Source organism: Nuphar pumila, chromosome 2 (genome assembly GCF_984573655.1).
Source record: "Nuphar pumila chromosome 2, dmNupPumi1.hap1.1, whole genome shotgun sequence".
NCBI lineage: Eukaryota > Viridiplantae > Streptophyta > Magnoliopsida > Nymphaeales > Nymphaeaceae > Nuphar > Nuphar pumila.
In genome coordinates, this window is record NC_143250.1 from 64102416 (window position 1) to 64122438 (window position 20023).

Sequence of the window (20023 nt, forward strand, 5' to 3'; positions counted from 1 at the left end):
CTGAGTTTCATTCCCTTTAGTTGCATTTAGTAAGCCAAAACCCTATTTGATTATAATTGGATGCTGATATGGTTTTGATTTTTTACTACTGAATATGATAAATAACTGAATTTGATGGATATCTGAATCCATTTACATGTAAAAAAAATGGATCTGGTATGAGCTTTTTCATCATCCTAATCCTAATCCAAATTTGAATTCGTTTACCAACATCAGATACCCAAATCTAAATTGTTTTTTTCCTTCTCAAGTAATCGAAATCATGCTATTTGTTGCATTCCCTCTCTTATTAAAAGGCTCACTTTTATAGGAAATAAATCCTTTTTTCCAAGAAGGGTGAAACAATATGCGGTGGAACTCATATAGTAAATGTGAAAAAGCAACTTTCCTGTCAAAATGAGTTCATAATCGTATGTGGATCCGGCCGTAAGGGGTCAATGGGTTTGGTTTGGTTCAGACCTAGGTAAAATCAGACCCAAACCTGATTTGAGATGGTGGTATTGGATCCGGACCCGGGTATAATCTGATCCATCATAAAAAAAACCATACCTGGATCTTATAAAGATTACATGAACCAGACTCGGTAAAATAATAATTGTTTATCATTTTTACATTAAAAAATTACCGATCTTAATTAAAACTTGGGTCGAGAACGAGTCAGGTATGAAATTTCACAAACCATACCCGGATTCATATATTAATCGGACTCTTCCGGTCCAACCCGAATTCTAATCGGGCCTTTCTATTTATCACCAAACCCTAACTCTATAGGGAGGGTTTGGTATAGGTCGGGTCCGGGTCAAACCCGACCCGTTGACACCCCTATTTGAAGAGGGGAAAGAGGCTTCCTTTGGGTGGGAGTGTAACAAACGCACGCGCCCGTCTCTGCCCTCGTCTTTTTTGGGTTTGGGGTGCCTTGATCCTGGTTTTCCCTCCACCCTGTACGATATGAAAGCGCTCCACCGTCAATAATTATCCTCTTTGTTTCTATTTGCTTACCCACCATCATCATCTTCTGTGGGTTGCAGGGAAGAGGATGGGTGCTCGACAATGTCAAGTTTGTGAGGAAGCCCAATCCAAGTACAAGTGTCCCATATGCCTCATCCCATAGTAAGGAGAACCTTCCTCATCTCTCTTTTTGTTGGTATTGTGCTTCTGGGTTGCTTTCTGATTGCGTTTTTCTGTTACAGTTTGATATTGGTTGAATTGCGTAACTTAGCTTTTAGTTTTTGGGTTTCGAGTGTTATATATAGTGGTTTGAATTTGGTAATTAGTGTTTCTTTTTATTTGAAGATTTTCGGAATAGGAGCTCTCGTTAGTGCTGATTGGATTCGTTTTGAGCCTTTCAACTGTGTATCTCAAGATAGGTGTGTGATTATCACAAAAGTGTTGGGTATAGGCTCGTAATAGTTGATTGTCATGTTACTATTGTTTTGGGGTGTTGTTAGGAAAGTTTTAAATTATTAATGGTTACTATCAAAAGTGTTTTGAAAAGTTTAGTCCCATATCTAAGAGAGAAAAGCTTTTCAAGAGGTTTAAATAGAGAGTTTGTAATCTATTCTTTACTTTGGTAAGCCTTGAGTATTTAGGTGGATTGCGGACGTTGCTGCGCATCGTGCAGCAACGGACGCGCCGTTCGCGCACATGCGCGCGCGTGCGTGCGCAAGGGCGCTTGAGGCGCAATGTGGCGTTTTGATGGCGCACTTTGCACTTCGCAGCGGTGCGAGGTGCATATGAGGCGCAAATATCCATTTTGATTTTTCGGTTTTGAGACATCTGGCCGTTTGAAAGGTTTTAATAGCATTTATATTGAGTTTAAGGCGCTTTGTGACTGTTGGACGGTTTTGGAGGCCTTTGATTGACAGTCAAAGGTGGGTGACCGTTCAGGTACCTTTCATCCTATTTTCAAACTGTCATATTTATGGCCTTTAATCTCATTTATCGCAAAACGTTTTGGCCTCTCTAAAAGGTTATAAATATCTTCTATCTTCGTCTTTTGGATATCAGAATTTCTGACTCTCCAGTTTTCTCCTTTCTTTCTTCTCGGTTTGGCTTGCAGATTTCATGTGTGGGAGAGGTCATCTGTTCTTGCGAAGCAGTGACTCTCTTGAGGTTCAAGCCTAGTTGTATCCTGGGAACTCAGTCGTAACAAAACCCTTTTTCGCATCTTCGGAATTTCCGGAGTGGGGCGATTGAAGTTCTAAAGATAGCGATCTTAAGAACGTGCCTCTAGGCTTGAATTCTCTTTTCTGAAATCCTGTTTTCACTAGGTTGGTATAACAATTTTAGAACTTCAACCATGGCCTCTGGTTCGACATCCAACTCCATCAATCTGCTTAGCCGTGACCTTGAAAAACTTGATCGATTTGATGGGTCAAACTTCAAGCGGTGGCAATCAAAGGTATCTTTCTTGCTGTCCGAACTGCATATCGACTATGTCCTCAAAAAGTCTTGTCCCACTGTCGTTGCTGGAGAAGTTGAGACAGAAGAACAGAAGAAAGAGCGAGAGAAGTGGCATACTGACAACTACAGATGCAAAGGGCATATCCTGAACACTTTAGCCGATTCACTCTTTGACCTGTATTCACCATTGGAGTCGGCTGGAGAGTTGTGGAATGCTCTCGAGATCAAATACAATGCAGAAGATGCTGGTAACAAAAGGTTTATAGTAGATCAGTATGTTAATTTTTCTATTGTTGATGATAAGCCTATACTTGCTCAAATTCATGAGATGCAAATACTGGCCTATAAGATCAAAGGAGAAGGTATGTATCTTGATGATGACTTTCAAGTTGCTGTCATCATTGGGAAGCTGCCGGATTCCTGGAAAGAATATAGGAATCACCTAAAACATAAAAATAAGAAAATCACTTTAGATGGCCTTCTTAAGGACATCAGAATTGAGGAAGAGACTCGTCTTCGTGACAAAAAGAATTCGAGTCCTAAAGAAGGTTATCCTAAAGTGAATTTTGTTAGTAACAAGGGTGGCAAAATCATGAAAACCCAGAAAATCAAAAAGAATTTTGTGAAAGGGAAAAAGCCAACTGATAAAAAGAAAATTAGTTGTTATGTTTGTGGCAAGTTTGGCCATTTTGCTAGAGAATGCAGAGAACGGAAGAGGACTGGTCCTAAGCCAAATGAGTCAGAGGAGAGGCTTGTTGCTGTAATCTCTGAAACCTTTATGGTGGCTGCAAATAAGGACTGGTACCTGGATACTGGAAGCACTGTTCATGTGGCAAACGACAGGAACTTGTTCAAGTCGTATGAAGTAGTGGGGGAGGGATGCAATCTCTTTATGGGAAACTCTTCCTCAACTAAAGTGCTGGGAAAAGGGAGTGTGGAAATTAAGTTCACCTCCGGGAAAGTCCTAACACTTGAGAATGTCCACTATGCTCCAGAAGTTCGGAAAAATTTAATCTCTGCAGATCTCCTGTCACGAAATGGTTTTAAGATTGTTATTGAGTCTGGGATTGTAACTGTGACCAAAGGGAAAATCTTTGTAGGAAAAGGGTTTGCCACTGGTGGTATGTTCAAGATGAGCATAAATGAAGCTACTACTTCTGTTTATATGGTTGACTCTTATTTTCTTTGGCATTCAAGATTAGGACATATAAATTCTCGTTGCATTCATAATATGAATAACTTTGGTCTTCTTCCGTGTCATGTGAAAATAGAACATAAACATAAGTGTGAGACATGCATTCAAACTAAGCTAACTAGACTCCCGTTTCCTAGTGTAGAAAAGAATTATAAATTGCTTGAATTAGTGCATTCTGATGTGTGTACGATGGATAATGTTTTGAGTCGTGGTGGCAATAGGTACTTTATTACCTTTATAGATGATTACTCAAAATTTTGTTATGTTTATTTGTTGAAACATAAATCTGAAGCATTTTCCAAATTTCTTCTTTATCTAGCTGAAGTACAAAATAGGTTTAAAACAAAGATTGTACATTTAAGAACAGATAGAGGAGGTGAATACTTAGGTGGAGAATTTGATAAATTCTGTGAAGATAATGGTATTATCCATCAAACGTCAACTCCTAGAACTCCTGAACAGAATGGAGTAGCAGAAAGGAAAAACAGAACACTTGTAGAAATGATGAATGCTATGCTTCTTAATACGGGTTTGCATTCCAACTTATGGGGAGAAGCTATACTTTCTGCCTGTTATATTCTTAATCGAGTTCCTTATTCCAAATCTGATAAATCACCTTATGAATTGTGTTTTGGTAAGAAACCTAATCTTAGTTATTTTCGTGTTTGGGGTTGTTTAGCATATGTTAAAATTCCAGAAAATAAAAGGAAGAAGGTTGGACCTAAAGCATTTAAATGTGCATTTGTTGGGTATGCTGAATATAGTAAAGCATATAGATTTTTGGACATTGTTAATGATGTTATTGTAGAATCTAGAGATGCATCTTTCATAGAACATAAAAATGCATTTGATTCTCTTCTTGATGGCAGCCGGATTATAGTAGATGAACTTCCTGTAAATGACATGATTGAATATTCTAATGAATGTGTTGATGAACCAGAAACTGAAGTTAGACTCAGTAAACGTATTAGAAAACCAACTAATTTTGGTTCTGACTTTTATACATTTCTAATTGAGAATGATCCTGTGTCTTTTCAAGAGGCTATGTCTTCTCAAGATGCTGCCTTTTGGAGAGAAGCTATTAATGATGAAATAGAATCAATTATGTCTAATAATGTTTGGAAATTAGTGGATTTACCTGTTGGTTGCAAAACTATTGGCTGCAAATGGATTTTCAAAAAGAAATTAAAAGCTGATGGTACAATCGATAAATTTAAAGCACGTTTGGTTGCAAAAGGCTTTAAACAAAAAGAAGGTATTGATTATTTTGATACTTTTGCTCCTGTAACCAGAATATCTACTATTAGAATTCTGATTGTCATGGCTGCCATATATAAGCTTCAAATCCATCAAATGGACGTGAAAACGGCCTTTTTGAATGGAGAATTAGATGAAGAGATATATATGGAGCAACCTGAAGGTTTTGTAGTGCTAGGGCAAGAGCGCAAAGTTTGCAAACTTGAGAAATCCTTATATGGATTAAAGCAAGCCCCTAAGCAATGGCATGAAAAATTTGATAGTTCTCTGGTGCATAATGGTTTTAAAATTCATGATGCGGACAAATGTGTCTACAGTAAAGTAGATAGTGGCTCAATTATTATTATTTGTTTATATGTTGATGATATGCTTATTTTGGGTAACAATAGTGAATGCATAAATCAAACAAAAAGATTTTTATCTTCCTTGTTTTGTATGAAAGACTTGGGTGTTGCAGATGTTATTTTAGGAATCAAAATAATAAGAAATAAAAATGGCATCATATTATGTCAATCACACTATATTGAGAAAATTCTTACAAAGTATGGATATCTTAATAGTTCACCAGCATGCACCCCATATGATCCAAATATGAAATTGACTCCTAATGATGGTGCTAGTGTTCAACAATTAAAATATGCCAGTGTTGTAGGTAGCCTTATGTATGCAATGAACTGCACAAGGCCTGACATTGCCTATGCAATGAGTAAAGTGTGTAGATACACTAATAATCCTGGTCATCAACACTGGAATGCAGTGAACAGGATTCTTAGATATCTAAAGCATACTTTAGACTATGGAATTCACTATACCGAGTTTCCTGCTGTTATTGAAGGGTATAGTGATGCAAGTTGGAATACTGACTTTGAAGATTCCAAGTCTACGAGTGGTTGGGTTTTTACCCTTGGAGGAGGAGCAGTTGCATGGGGGTCTAAGAAACAGACCTGTATAACTCATTCTACAATGGAATCTGAGTTTATTGCTTTGGCATCTGCTTGTAGAGAAGCTGAATGGCTTAAGAATATGCTAGTGGATATTCCACTAGGTGAGAAGCCTATACCTGCTATTTCAATGTTTTGTGATAGCCAATCAGCTATATGTAAAGCAGGTAATATGAAATACAATGGGAAGTCTAGACATATTAGTCTAAGACACAGTTTTATAAGACAAATGATTGATGACAATATTATTTCATTGAAATATGTGAAGTCATGTCAAAATTTGGCAGACCCATTTACGAAAGGCCTTTCAAGAGATGTCATCAATAAAACATCGAGGGGAATGGGAATTAAGCCAATTAAGTCATCACCTAAGGATACCCAACCTAGAGCGTTGGAGATCCCACATGCATAGGTTCAATGGGAAACGAATTGGTGAATGACAGATATTGAGCATATTTATGTAAGCCCATTACTGATGTGTGCTCATGAGCTGTAACTAATATGAGGGTTGAGCTAATAGCTCTTAATGAGTTTGTAAGCCTTAAGGCTAAGGTGTGTGTTACAGTACACCTAGACAAACTCACCTATATGAGTGTTGAAATGTGAGCCGTTTCTTATGAGAATTGGCAATTCTCTAGAGCACTCATGAATCCAGGAAAGCACAAGGCTCTAAATGTGCCAACATGAAATCCACACAATCGAACTTTTGGAAACCGATGTATGATTGAAAACTCCGTTAACAATATAAGGAGCTAAGTTCAAGGTAAGTCCACTTAGCACCTTGGTTAATTTAGGTTTTCTTTCAAATAGTGGGGGTTCAAGTCATGCAGACACTCTCACTAATGCATAGGTTTCTATGCAAGCCAAATATATTTTAAAACTAGTGGGGGATTGTTAGGAAAGTTTTAAATTATTAATGGTTACTATCAAAAGTGTTTTGAAAAGTTTAGTCCCATATCTAAGAGAGAAAAGCTTTTCAAGAGGTTTAAATAGAGAGTTTGTAATCTATTCTTTACTTTGGTAAGCCTTGAGTATTTAGGTGGATTGCGGACGTTGCTGCGCATCGTGCAGCAACGGACGCGCCGTTCGCGCACACGCGCGCGCGCGTGCGTGCGCGCGCGCGTGCGTGCGCGCGCGCGTGCGTGCGCAAGGGCGCTTGAGGCGCAATGTGGCGTTTTGATGGCGCACTTTGCACTTCGCACGCTCGCAGCGGTGCGAGGTGCATATGAGGCGCAAATATCCATTTTGATTTTTCGGTTTTGAGACATCTGGCCGTTTGAAAGGTTTTAATAGCATTTATATTGAGTTTAAGGCGCTTTGTGACTGTTGGACGGTTTTGGAGGCCTTTGATTGACAGTCAAAGGTGGGTGACCGTTCAGGTACCTTTCATCCTATTTTCAAACTGTCAGATTTATGGCCTTTAATCTCATTTATCGCAAAACGTTTTGGCCTCTCTAAAAGGTTATAAATATCTTCTATCTTCGTCTTTTGGATATCAGAATTTCTGACTCTCCAGTTTTCTCCTTTCTTTCTTCTCGGTTTGGCTTGCAGATTTCATGTGTGGGAGAGGTCATCTGTTCTTGCGAAGCAGTGACTCTCTTGAGGTTCAAGCCTAGTTGTATCCTGGGAACTCAGTCGTAACAAAACCCTTTTTCGCATCTTCGGAATTTCCGGAGTGGGGCGATTGAAGTTCTAAAGATAGCGATCTTAAGAACGTGCCTCTAGGCTTGAATTCTCTTTTCTGAAATCCTGTTTTCACTAGGTTGGTATAACAAGCTTCTTCCTTTACTCTTTTGGTTATTTGTTTTAGCTTACATGCGCTATTGACGGTTGTTTGTTATACATGTTAATAAATTGGGGGTTATCTAACTCTTATGGTTTTATTTCGAGTAAGAATATCGAATTTTGAATTTGGGGATTGGAGTTATGGAGTGTATAATTGGCTTCTCGTGTACGCTAAACTAGGGAGGTTATTGGAAACCGATATTATGCTGCAAGTTTGGGCCAAAGTCTCTTATCAGCCTGCTTTAGGGGTTCCTAATTTAGATTATTGTGAAATCCTGCTCTTTCTTTTGTACTTCCTAAGAGTTGAAACTTGAAAGATTAATTTTTTTATCACCTTTCTTTCCACAATCAAAACACTCAGATTTGAGAAGCAAATGGGATTATGTGAGGCGTGGTCTTTTGGTGTTTAAATTTTAGCACCTCCAAATGTGTATTGGAATATATATTCAGAAATTACCCATCTTTTTCTGATAAAGAAATTTCAGAAGGTGGTTGTTGATCATATTCTGCACCCGCTTCCTCCTCTCTGGCTGGAATTGAAATCTATTTGCAGAAATTACCCCATTATTTTCTGATAAAGCAATTTCAGAAGGTGGTGATCGATCATATTTTTCACACACTTCTTCTCCCAAAACATTACCACTCTGTGACTGGTGTGGCCAGAAAAAACTGACTGGTATTAAAAGATCTGATGTAGGGGTGGCAATCGGGTCGGGTTGGCGGGTCGGGTTGGCGGGTTGGCGTGTCAGCATACCTCAACCCGAACCCGACCCGTTTATTAAACGGGTCGGCTGTGGCAAACACGAACCCGACCCGTTTAATAAACGGGTAACCCGACACGACCCGCCAACCCATTTAATAAATGGGTTGGGTCGGGTAAACGGGTTTTCAGGTTGGCGGGTCAGGTTGGCGGGTTGACGGATCGGGTTGGCAGGTAGTCAGGTTGGCGGGTCGGGTTGACGGGTCGGGTTGGCGGGTTGGCAGACGGGTTGGCGGGTTGACCCACCCGCCTAACTCGTTTATTAAACGGGTCAGCCGGGTTGGCGGGTTGGCATACCCCCAACCCGAACCCGACCTGTTTAATAAACGGGTTACGCGGGTCGACCCGTTTATTAAACGGGTTGGCTTAAGCCCAACCCGAACCCGCCTAAGAGGCGGGTTGGCGGGTCGGGTTGGCGGGTCGTGTCAGAAATTGCCACCCCTAATCTGATGTACTAATGCATTTTTTTTTGTTTCTAATTCTGAAAATATGAACATGGATGGCATGCACTTGTCCTTGAGAACCTTCCAATTTCCAGAGGCACATTTTTAATGCTTCAAAACAGATGAATCAATAGCATGCGTGATTGCCCATGGGATATTTAGGATATGTGCTGAATGCCCAGATTTGAATCTTCAGTGCTTGAAATTGGGCCAATCATTGGACTATTAGCTTTCCCTCCATTAATTTGTTGTATTCACACGCCATATTTTAAGGTGTCAAATGTTACTTTCATCTTTTTTGAAAAGCCGTTCTATCAACCATTGCTTAAAATGTGTTGCTATGTTATGGGCATGTAATGGGTTTAATTTATTTGTTTTGAGATTGATTCATTATCTAAGTTTAGTTGATAGGATTATAGGATCTATCAAGTTACAGAAGTTATTGATTTGTCAATTTTTGAATGTGCAGTTGCTCACTTTCCTGTTTCAAGAAACACAAAGGTATTCTCTTCATTCAAGTTCTTTTGCTGGTTGCCCTTCATATAGGTGTATGCTTATATGTATTTGTACTCAATTTTAGTTTCTGTTGTGTTGTCGTAATTCTGCTGCAGTTTGTTTCATAACTCATTTAATGACACATGCTGCAGAAGGTTCAATGTTAGAAATATGAAGGTACATTGAATCACTCAAGCATGTATATGTTCATATAACCTGATTAATGTACCCCTGTTTTGACCAGTGTTTTAAAACTTGCCGAGTCAACTCGGTGACTCAGCTGACTCGGCTCGGCCCTCCAGCGAGTCAACCCGGCAAGCTTAACTCGGGCTGCGAAAATTCGGCTGCTGACTCGGCCTGACTCGGGCGAGTTCTGGGATGTTTGAAATTTGTTTTTTTGGGTATTTCACACACATATTCACTTTGTACTGAATAATACATCTTTCCCATGGACTGTCAGGAAAGATCTTTTTGAACAAATAACTGTTATAGTATATAAATCAAACAACAAAGCATTCTAGTCTATAAACCCAATTAACAAAGAATTCTATGCATCTAAAAGCAGGGATTTCTTTCAAGACACATGGAGATTGGAGAGTTAGGACCTAAGGATTCCTTATCTGAATATCACATATTACTTTACATACATGATGATACAACTTCATAAAAAAACTCTGCCTCTATAACTAACATTGCCCCATCACCACCCTTTCGTGGACCACTAGAGGTCCAAGGCAACTTCTAGTTTTCCACTTTATGTTCTTGTAAATGATAGTTTATAGTTTTCCCCGGTCTGTAGCATTTGGTGCAACTTCTGGGCCATTTTACCAACATCATCTGTCTTTGTTTCTGCCCTTTGTCTAATTGGAATCTTTTTTATTTAAGAGTTGGGCATCATGAATCTAAGGCCTGCAGCAATTTCACTTTTCCTAACCTCTAATATTAGGCATTGAAAATTTTATTCTATCTTCTTTCGAGCTGCTAATAGCTGTTTGAATTCTTTCAAGGTGATGCATGGTGCAGAAAATCTGTCCAACTCCATTATGTGTTCTTTGTTTGTCCAAAATAATGAATCTCTTAACTCGACCTGTCATTCTCTGTATATTGCATGATCCAAGTGACTGCAATCCATAATCACACATGATACAAGTGCCATTGGGATCATGTAGTTCCCAAGGGCTATAAAGGTGTTGGCGTGATGAATCACTCTTGTATTGAATAATGCATCTTTCCCATGGACTGACAATTTATATATTGTTTTTCTTTTAAAATCAAAAGTTAACAAAACCCGGTCCGAGTCACCAAGTTGACCCGCCGAGTCACGAGTCAATAAAGAACGAGTCGAGTTCCAAGTCACGGGTTTTAAAACCTTGGTTTTGACCAGTCCAAGACATATAGTTGACTAAGAATGTCTGACTATGCCAACCTTGAAACTTTCAAGGTTCCCTTATTTTTAACCCTGCATTATTGCTTCATTTCATGATGCATGTTGAACAAAGCTCACCATTAGAAATATGAAAAAAAAATTATTTTAGATAATCCAAGGGACCCCCCTCATTGTTAAGAAATATGCATTGATATACCGAAGTATACTAAGGTATACTTATAGGTATTTTTCTTTGTATTTCTTTTGTGTTTTCTTTCTCATTGTAATTTCAAGTATACTAAAGTATACTTATTATGATTTAGATTTTCGTAAAAGGATAGTTTAAGATAAGTATACATATTGTATACTTGTAGGGGTAGAGGAGGTATTTTATTTTTATTATTATGTCATTATTTAAGATGACTAAAATTTGCAATTTTATTTATTTATTTACTTTTCTTTTTGGTCAAATGAGATTGACCAACTAGCCGTTGGGGTTTAGGATTTGCTTTAATGACTAGTTTGAATCAAGATTGTAAGTATCGTATCATAACCTGTATCGGTCGGTCTCAAAATAAGATACGTATCGTATTGTAAAAAATCATAAAACTTTGATTTTTTTTTTAATTCTAAAAAAATCAGAAAAAATAGAAAAAATTCTAAAAACTCATAACACAAAAACCAATGATGAAATGCTCAAAATGCACTGACGAAATCATATATAAAGCATTTATGTTTCTATGAGTTGCATAAGACATCATCAAACATCAACTATCTCACGAGAATAATGCAAAATATTAAATATCTTACAATTATGAACATGCCACAAAACTCATACTTTCATATTACATAAACAAAAATATCATGGCAATAGTTGCACTTGATTTTTAATCGGTTTCTACTCATTACTTGAGTGCCCCTTTGTCATGCTGGATCATCTGATGCCATCTTTGTTGGAGGAGTGTGGAGCCTGATTTCTACCTCGATATAAATCTTTATTTTTTTGTGGATCCAACTTTGTAATTTTACTCATAATAAAGATTTTTTTATGTTAATCCATTTTTTTGAGTGAAAAAATGGTGGAAATGCAATTTTTTTTACCTTAACCCACTTATTTGAGTGAAAAAATGATGAAAATGCACTCTTGACGAAATCACGAAAGCCCTTTCCCTAGTGCAAAGATCGGCCTCCAAAACGGTATGATGACTCCTAGGGTGCATGGTGTAATGAAATAGATTAAATCCAAAAGATGTCACTTATGGACTTGCAAAAACACACTTCAATCAAGAATAACACTTGATTGAATAAGCCATACCACCCTCACAAGGGTCAAAATATTCTTGTTATTGCATAAGAAAAATCTCTCTTGAGAGTGAAGAGTACAAAGGCCTTGAAAGCCTATTTATAATACAAGGGACCACAAGGGAGCAGCTCTAACAACTAGTTGGAGCTGCCCTATCAATACAAAAAAGCTAAAAAAGCACATAAATAAAAGAAATAAAAAATGAAATAAAAAGGTGGTCAGCCTCTAATGGGCTGACACCTATTACAGTGAAAAGACCAAAATATCCTTGATGGGTATTTCGGTTTACATGAGTATATATATATATATATATATATATATATATATATATATATATATATATATATATATATATATATATATAACACTCCCCCTCAAACTCATGATGGAACAATTGAGAGTTTGCCAAGTAGGAAGTGAAATCTAGGTGACAGGAGCGCTTTAGTGAAGAAGTCTGCTAGTTGATACTCAGATGGAACGTAAGGCAATGTGATGGTCTTCCTCAAGAATTCTTCACGAACATGGTGGCAATCCATTTCAATATGTTTTGTCCTCTTATGGAATATACGATTGCTTACAATATATACAACGCTCTTGTTATCATAACATAATCTTGAGAGTTTTGCAATGTGAACTCCCAAATCCTCTAGTAATTGTCTCAACCATACTAACTCAAACATAATTGTTGTCATGGCACGATACTCAGCTTCAATGGAAGAGAAGGACACATTTTGTTGCTGCTTGAATCACCATAAAATTAGAGAATCACTTACAAAAACACAGGAACCAGTGGTTGAGCATCTATCATTCATATCCCTCCTCAAGTCAGAATCAGAATATGCAATTACTTCTAACGAGGAAGAGGATAATTGATAGAATTCTTAATATATCTAATAATTCTTATTACAGTTGTAACGACCCTAATTCATACCCATGAAAAAGTGGCAAAATATATATATATATATATATATTTTATTTATTTATTTTCAAGTGCGAAAACATTCTCAGAAACTCGGGTTCTTTACGGTTTAAACACAACCACCACCACAAGAGATCTTATACCCATCTTCCAAACCCAATCAACTTTATTAATTGAATTCAAATAGTGTAAAAGATATGTGCAAAAGAATGCAAATAAAGCAAAAACATAGAGCTATGTTGTCACAAATAAAGTTTGTCAAGTAGTCGCATAACTCTCGTAGCTCATCGCAATGCAAATCTCTTCATTGGGCCTAAGAGACTGTAAAAAACACAAAAGTAGGGGTGTCAAAATCCAAAGAATTTTGTATATGAATCCCTTTAATAAAACAAATAAGTAAAAAAATAAATAAATAAGATTCATGCAATATTTTAGAGGAATGCAATTATGACAAATTCATAATTAAAATAATCATTTAAGCAATAGAAAACAATTGCTAAACAAGAGTGGACAATTATTATCAATAGGGAATATCAATTATGCAATAAAAATATTTAACATGCAATATAGAACAAATATCATGCATTCACTAATCTCACAACTGAGAGAATAAGTAAATATGCATGATCTAATGCATAATAGGAATATACATGATTTCAATGCATATGTATGAAAAAAATATTATTTTTTATCAGAGTTTTCTTTTTATATGCATGTCTCTATTAAATACACACAAGCTTTAAGTTTTTCTTTTTATTACCGTTGCTCGCGGATATTCCAAACGGGTAAATTTTTTTGAGGTCAGGTCGAGTCTTCAGTTGTAGCGTAACACACAATTTGTATTTTATTACTGGATTCCACACTTAGCCTCCGACCGATATCAGGAATCCACACCATCCATTGGAACATTGAAAAATCACATTCAATGTCAGGACACCAGAAAAATTCATATCCATTGATGCTACTTTCTTGTTATACCAAAACAAGAGTTGTGTCTACACACCACCCCCTTGCAAAGTGGCGGAATCTTCCTAAAACCGTGGCCAGAAGAAAACCTCAATATCGGGTTCAGGTATACAACAACGAACACGGAGTTTTAGTATCCTCACGGTTCTCCAAAATCGTAATCTTCAAGATTCTCATCCTTGGGACATCAAGGAAACATAGATTACACTGTTCTTTTAATTTCTTTTATCTTGTTATTAATTCATCTTCTTTAATTTGCAATTCTACATGCAGAATTAATAACATAGGTTCGCAAATCTACATGTGAAACTCTTCACGTGATCACTGTCCGTGGCAACATAGAACAGTGCAACTAGAACAATAATATCAAGTGTGGTTTTTCCAATGCATAAACAACTCAAATAAAGAGCAATACATGCTCAAGGCTCACACGATCTACGATGATTCATTTTGATCATCGGTGCATTCTTATGCAAAAAACATGAATACCATGCTGCTATGCATTCATTTCATATGCCTTTCAATGCATAATCATGTGTATAAATTTTGAGATATGCATGAAACAACAAGAGTCATATGTATATATTCAATAATCATATGCATGCATTCACATATTCATGCCCAATCCATGTTTTCATTCATGAATCATTTTAATTAAACATGTGAACATTCATGCAATTATGTTGATGCAAAACATATCTATTTCATATTTGCACATCCACAATAAAACAACCATGTAATAATACCTTGGTTCAGTACAATATATCAAGTACGGGCATGTGGAAAATACCATTCTTTTGCATGCTAACAGCCAAGTCTAATATAAATAGCAGATCTGGAATTTTACATACAAATTTGAGTTTCTACTCAAGCTCAATTAGGCATAAGCATATGCATAAATTATAAGAATTGATCATGTATCAAATTCTGCACATCATTGTGGTGACAGTTAAGATTTGACAAGCCAAGTAGTTTGCTTTTAAAAACAATTTCAGCAAGCACATGGCCCATCATTAGCCTAGCCGAACCTGGTTCAGTTGGGCCTGACAGGTCATGCTGTCAACCGCGAACAGATAAACAAATTATTATTATTTTCACTATCATGCCCATATCACATTTCCAGCCGACTGACAGTTGGCTGGGGCTAAAGCCGAGACTGTACCCAGCCGACTGACAAATGGCTGGGGCTTCTGAAAATAAAACCTTTCTGTTTTTTTTTAAAGTACCTGACCCAACCAACCCAGTTGTCTGGGTCCTATTAGGGCCAGTTGCCCAACCAACAGTAGGTTGGATGGTTCTCTTAGAGAACCAGATTTTCTATAAAAAAAAATCTTGTATATATATATATATATATATATTTTCCGTTAGCCTTTTTTTAAATACAATGCCCATCCAACATATGGCTGGCCAGAGAGAGGTGCCAAGGCCTGACAGGCCAGCCGAACCTATATATGCCCAGCCCACAACAAAAAAGACATATATATATATATATATATAATATAGGGGTTTTCAAAACACAGTATGATATGATGCTTGACAGATGCATGTGTGCACCTTAATTTTTCTTTTTGGAGTTATGTACATGATCATCATGTCTTTTCCTTTATACATGGATTGGCTTCTCTTTGGAGTTATGATCTTCAATGTATTCCCTGGACGATAAGTTCTAAAGAAAAATACTCTCTCTCTCTCTCTCTCTTTTTATGTCATGACTTTGTAAGTTCATATATAGGCATTGATTATTCCTAAGAACAATGCCTTTAATGTGTATGCAGTGTATCTGAGGTTGGATCTTTAATAAGTTTGTTCTTTTTAATGCTGGGGTACTAAAGAGCCACATGACCTTTAATGTGCAGAAGTTCCTTGTTCAAAAACATCACCTCCTGAGCGAAAACTGCGTAAGGCTCTACTAGCATTTGAACATGCTAATTTATGCATTTTTGTATTTTTCTTTATTTCCTCATGCTGCAGTTTTCATCTTTAATGTATTTTTGCAAAATTCGTTTTGCTAATTTTTCAAAAGTTGGAATTCTGGCGGTAATAAACTCTATTCACTGGGTTGAGTCTGATTCAACTATATGTAATTTATGTTACAAAATAATAAACTGCCAATTCATGTTTTCATGTTTAATTTAATTGTCATATTGTTCATAGGATTTGGAATTTTGTTCTCTAACTCTTACTAATCCTGCTGCTATTATGTGAATTGTTTATACATGGTGTGAATTATGATTTAGATAAGCATGGTTAGTGTGTTATCTATTGATGATTCACAGAAAGGGAACTTCTATGATACTGTCCTTGTAATTTTTTATTCTTTTTCTTGATTGACCTTCACATGTACTTTTTTAAACAAACTATGGTTTTGATGTTTTGGTTTTTAGATAACACTAATAAATATATAAATTGAGTCCTGACATGGTCGCTGGTTTCACTGGTTGAGAGTTGTAGGTGAAGAAGGCCCAAAAACCTGGGTTCATTGGTTTAGAATTTAGTTTCAAGCAAGGACATTGAGTGAACACTGAATTTTGACATAATCCAGTTTTCATGTCTGGTGACATTTGGGCTTTTCTCCTTCAGTCTTTACTTAAGTAATGTGAGCAATGAGCTGAGCTTCTTCTATGAGGATCAGGCCTGTGTTGGCCAGAGCTTGCCAATATATGTCAAGCTGTGATCTAGTCCATTTTAAAGCTCATTTGATAAACAAACTCAAGCTTGATTTGATGCCGAACTTGCAAAATGCTCGTTAAGCTAGTTAAGAGATGCAGGTCTTGCACTCCCTATCCCTACTGTAGGCAGATGGTACATCACTACATCTCCTTATCAACAATCGGCCAATGTACCATAAAATTAGCCATCTTTTCTTGTATAAACCATTGATAGACATCTTTCTAGATTAGACTTTGGTTGTGCTTGTTTGAGCTTATGGATTTATTTCATATATTTTTCTTTTCATGTTCAGGTATTTGAATTTATATGTAATTATTTCAACTCTTGCAGTTCCAGTTTTAACACCTGAAAGACCATTACAAGTTGATAAACAGCATTGGGTGCTTCAGAAAAAGCAATATGAGTTGTTAGGTACATTTTTCTTTTTTTTTAGTGCAAAAATCTCAATTGTTTTTCAGCATTCTGTTTACTTACATGACATTATGAGAAGACTTGATTTTTATTGGAAGCTAGTTAAAGCTTTGTTGTACCTTAGGGTTCGTTTGTTTCACCCAATTTACACATGAAAATGGGGGTTTAATATGAAACCCTCCATTTTCATATGCAGGTTAAACAAGCATGCCAACCCCATTTTTCTCCTCCTCCTCCCCCCCCCCCCCCCCCACCCACCCACCCACCCACCCACACACACACACCACGTGAATGGGCTTGCGTGTGCATTTTTTCACACTTGGGGATGGCCTCATGGGATGCCTTTCCCATGAAGTCTTTTTTTATTGGTGGGAATGAAACAAACGAGCCCTTAGTTTCTGTAACACCTTAAATGATTTGATTTTCTGTAGTTCCACGAGCGGAATGTCCAGATATATATCCTATGCTTGTGTTGGCAGTTAGATCTAGTGTTTTTTTTATTGCTAATAGAAAATGAGTCTATGACCTTTTCTTTTAGCTTCTGTTTATGCTAGGGTTGGGAGTTGCTCTTCTGTATACTACGTGTCCAAAAGTTCAGTCTGGCACTTCCACTTGCTTTAGAGCTTATCTGACACCTATCTGCATCTAACTACCATTAAATCAACAGGCCTATCTACTGCTTTACAAGTACTTCTTTCATAAAGGGTGTGCATTTCTTCATTCATTCTTTCCCACAGTCCGAGGCACCCTTATGTGGATGAGATAATGCTTGATGATGATGATGAACTTTCCCACCTTTATGGTTTGATTTGGTATACCTCTTTCTAACACTGCAGGATTCATTCCGCATATTATTATTTCCTTCAGTCTCTCCTCTCAGTGCCTTTTTGCCATTTGAAGCTGCCTTTTTTAGCTCATCCTTCATCCTTAATGCTCCAACACCATGTTGAATTGTATGAGAACAAGACAGGCTGTCAGTGGGTTGGACATGGGAAGGATCAGGGTTGATATCTTCAACTTCCCTATGTTATAATCATTCTGCTCAGATTGTTTGTTTCCTGATCTCAGTCTGGTGTTAGATGAAGATATGAGGTTATGAACCCGTTTCTATTCCCTTTTAGAAGCAGCTCTTATTATAAAACAAATAATTGCATAATGACAAGATGGGGTTGCAATGTAGCTCATATTCCGATACCACTGAATCATTTTTCAGATATTGCATCAATTCAGAAATAGATACAAATGTAAGACTGCTGTGTAAAATATTTTATAGTACTTTTCATACATTTAGTTCTGTTGGTTTCTGTGGTTCCTTCTAGTGCACCTTTCCTTTCAGTTGTTCTATTTCAGGAAAGTGTGCAAACTTCTTGTTTGTTCTCTTCCAGTGGCTTCAAGTGAAATCCGAGATGCCTTGAAGGATGAAAAACTTCGGGAAATTATATGCAGAATCGACTCTTCTGCAAATGGAAATGATGTAACTTATTTTTTCTTTTGATTCTGAATTTTGATTGCCAACAACCCTCCAACCAAAAAAAAATATCTTTTTATTTGACCAAAAATATTATTAAGACCACATGGCTGCTGTCACTCTTTATCAGGAACTGAAGAAAGCCATGGAAGGAGAACTAGTCAGAGAGTTTGCAGACAAGGTAAACCATGTCCTCTAGGTGCAATAGGGAACAAAATGTGTTGATGTTCTTATATGCTTCACTAGGATTTTGTTGATGTGTGTAAATGCCACTGTTTGCCTACCACAACTGTTGCATAGATTTGTGTGGTATCTGTAAAGTATGGCCTCACCCAATTTCACCTCCTGCTTTTTCTGCTTGCAGATTTTGTCCATTGTCAGTTGACAACAGACAAATTGTTGCCTGTACACGCTCTGCAACAAGAAACTTGCAAATTTTGTCTCTCGGTTTTAAGTGTGCATGTGATCAGGACCACCTTATTATCTGAATATGGCATTGCATACTTGATTTTGCATCCATCTCTTTTTCGACTCATGCTGTCCTTGGCATCAGACATGTTTAAGTGGTAGAAACAGCAGTAGCAGTCCAACCACCCCAACCTGTTGCATCAGAAAGAAGACACTGCGTCTGTTGGCAGTAGTTGGCACTTGGCTTCTGTATCTTTCCATAATTAAAATACCTTCTGGTTGGCCAGTATTTCACTTTTAATGTATTATAGCAAGTTGGTTAATTTACTTTTGATGATGGCTCAAACAAAAGAGAAATCGAGTATGGCTTGCTTAAAACCAAAGGACCTTTGATTTGACTTCCTAACTTAAAATTTAGATGACAATTTGACACAAAGGAAATATGATTAAATTAATCAGATGACAATTTAAACCACAAAGATATGATTAGATGAGCCTGGTGGTCTCATGAATTGAATAATTCCATCTTCTTGGGCTGTTAAGAGTCCTTATGGCTGTTTCAGTTTTCCCACATTATTTCTGTACTGAAACGGTGATTGTTGTATTTCACGAAATGATAAAAATCATGGCTTAATTATTTTTTCTCCTTTTCTTTTGGCATTCTTTCTTGGATTTCTCTTTAAGAAGGCTGTGAAGATCTTTATAATATTTTTTCCCATAAAACCAAAATTTTAAAATGTATAGAGATATTTGCGTAAAGCATCTCAATTATTCCAAAACTCTATGCAATGATTTTCACATGTGAAAGTCTGGACCGGGTTGAATTCCTAGAGGTAGCTGGATCATTCATGAAGATACATCCAACGCCATGTATCACTTAAAAGGGAGACTTGAGAAGTTGGAGTGTCATGAGTTCGAAACCTGGAGTTTCCATCCTTTTGGCTGCAAGGCCAAAGCTGGGTGTACTCCTTGGTGAGCAAGAGAGATTTGGGGTTTTATGCCAACAAATGTTGCGAACAAGGCACGAATCAACTGATTGTACCTTCCAACGAGCCAAAATTGGTGTTTTCTCTGTCGGAAAAGAGAAAGCTTTCAAGACTATAAGTTGAATGCATCAATCGGCCATTTGATTGAATGGCAATGCCAAAACGTTGGTAAGATCACCAATTACAGATTACGTGTTAGTGGTTTTTAATCAATTAGGCCCTGTTTGGATGATGCTGAAAACCTGGC

At 37.1% G+C, this 20023-nt stretch overlaps 1 protein-coding gene across 2 annotated transcripts; it reads left to right on the top strand.

Moving 5' to 3' along the window:
* Positions 1–856: 856 nt before the first annotated feature.
* LOC149845587 (HIT-type Zinc finger family protein) lies at positions 857–19173 on the top strand. Of its 2 annotated transcripts, XM_089997673.1 has the most exons (8): positions 857–941; positions 1029–1110; positions 9254–9285; positions 15690–15731; positions 16834–16914; positions 18300–18388; positions 18513–18563; positions 18747–19173. In XM_089997673.1, the coding sequence occupies exons 2-8, from the start codon at positions 1037–1039 to the stop codon at positions 18765–18767; spliced, it is 390 nt and encodes a 129-aa protein (XP_089853799.1). In that variant the 5' UTR covers positions 857–941; positions 1029–1036; the 3' UTR covers positions 18768–19173. The 2 variants fall into 2 exon arrangements, with proteins under 2 accessions (XP_089853799.1, XP_089853800.1); XM_089997674.1 differs by lacking the exon at positions 15690–15731 and having other exon boundaries at positions 863–941; positions 18747–18903.
* The last annotated feature ends 850 nt before the right edge of the window (positions 19174–20023 follow it).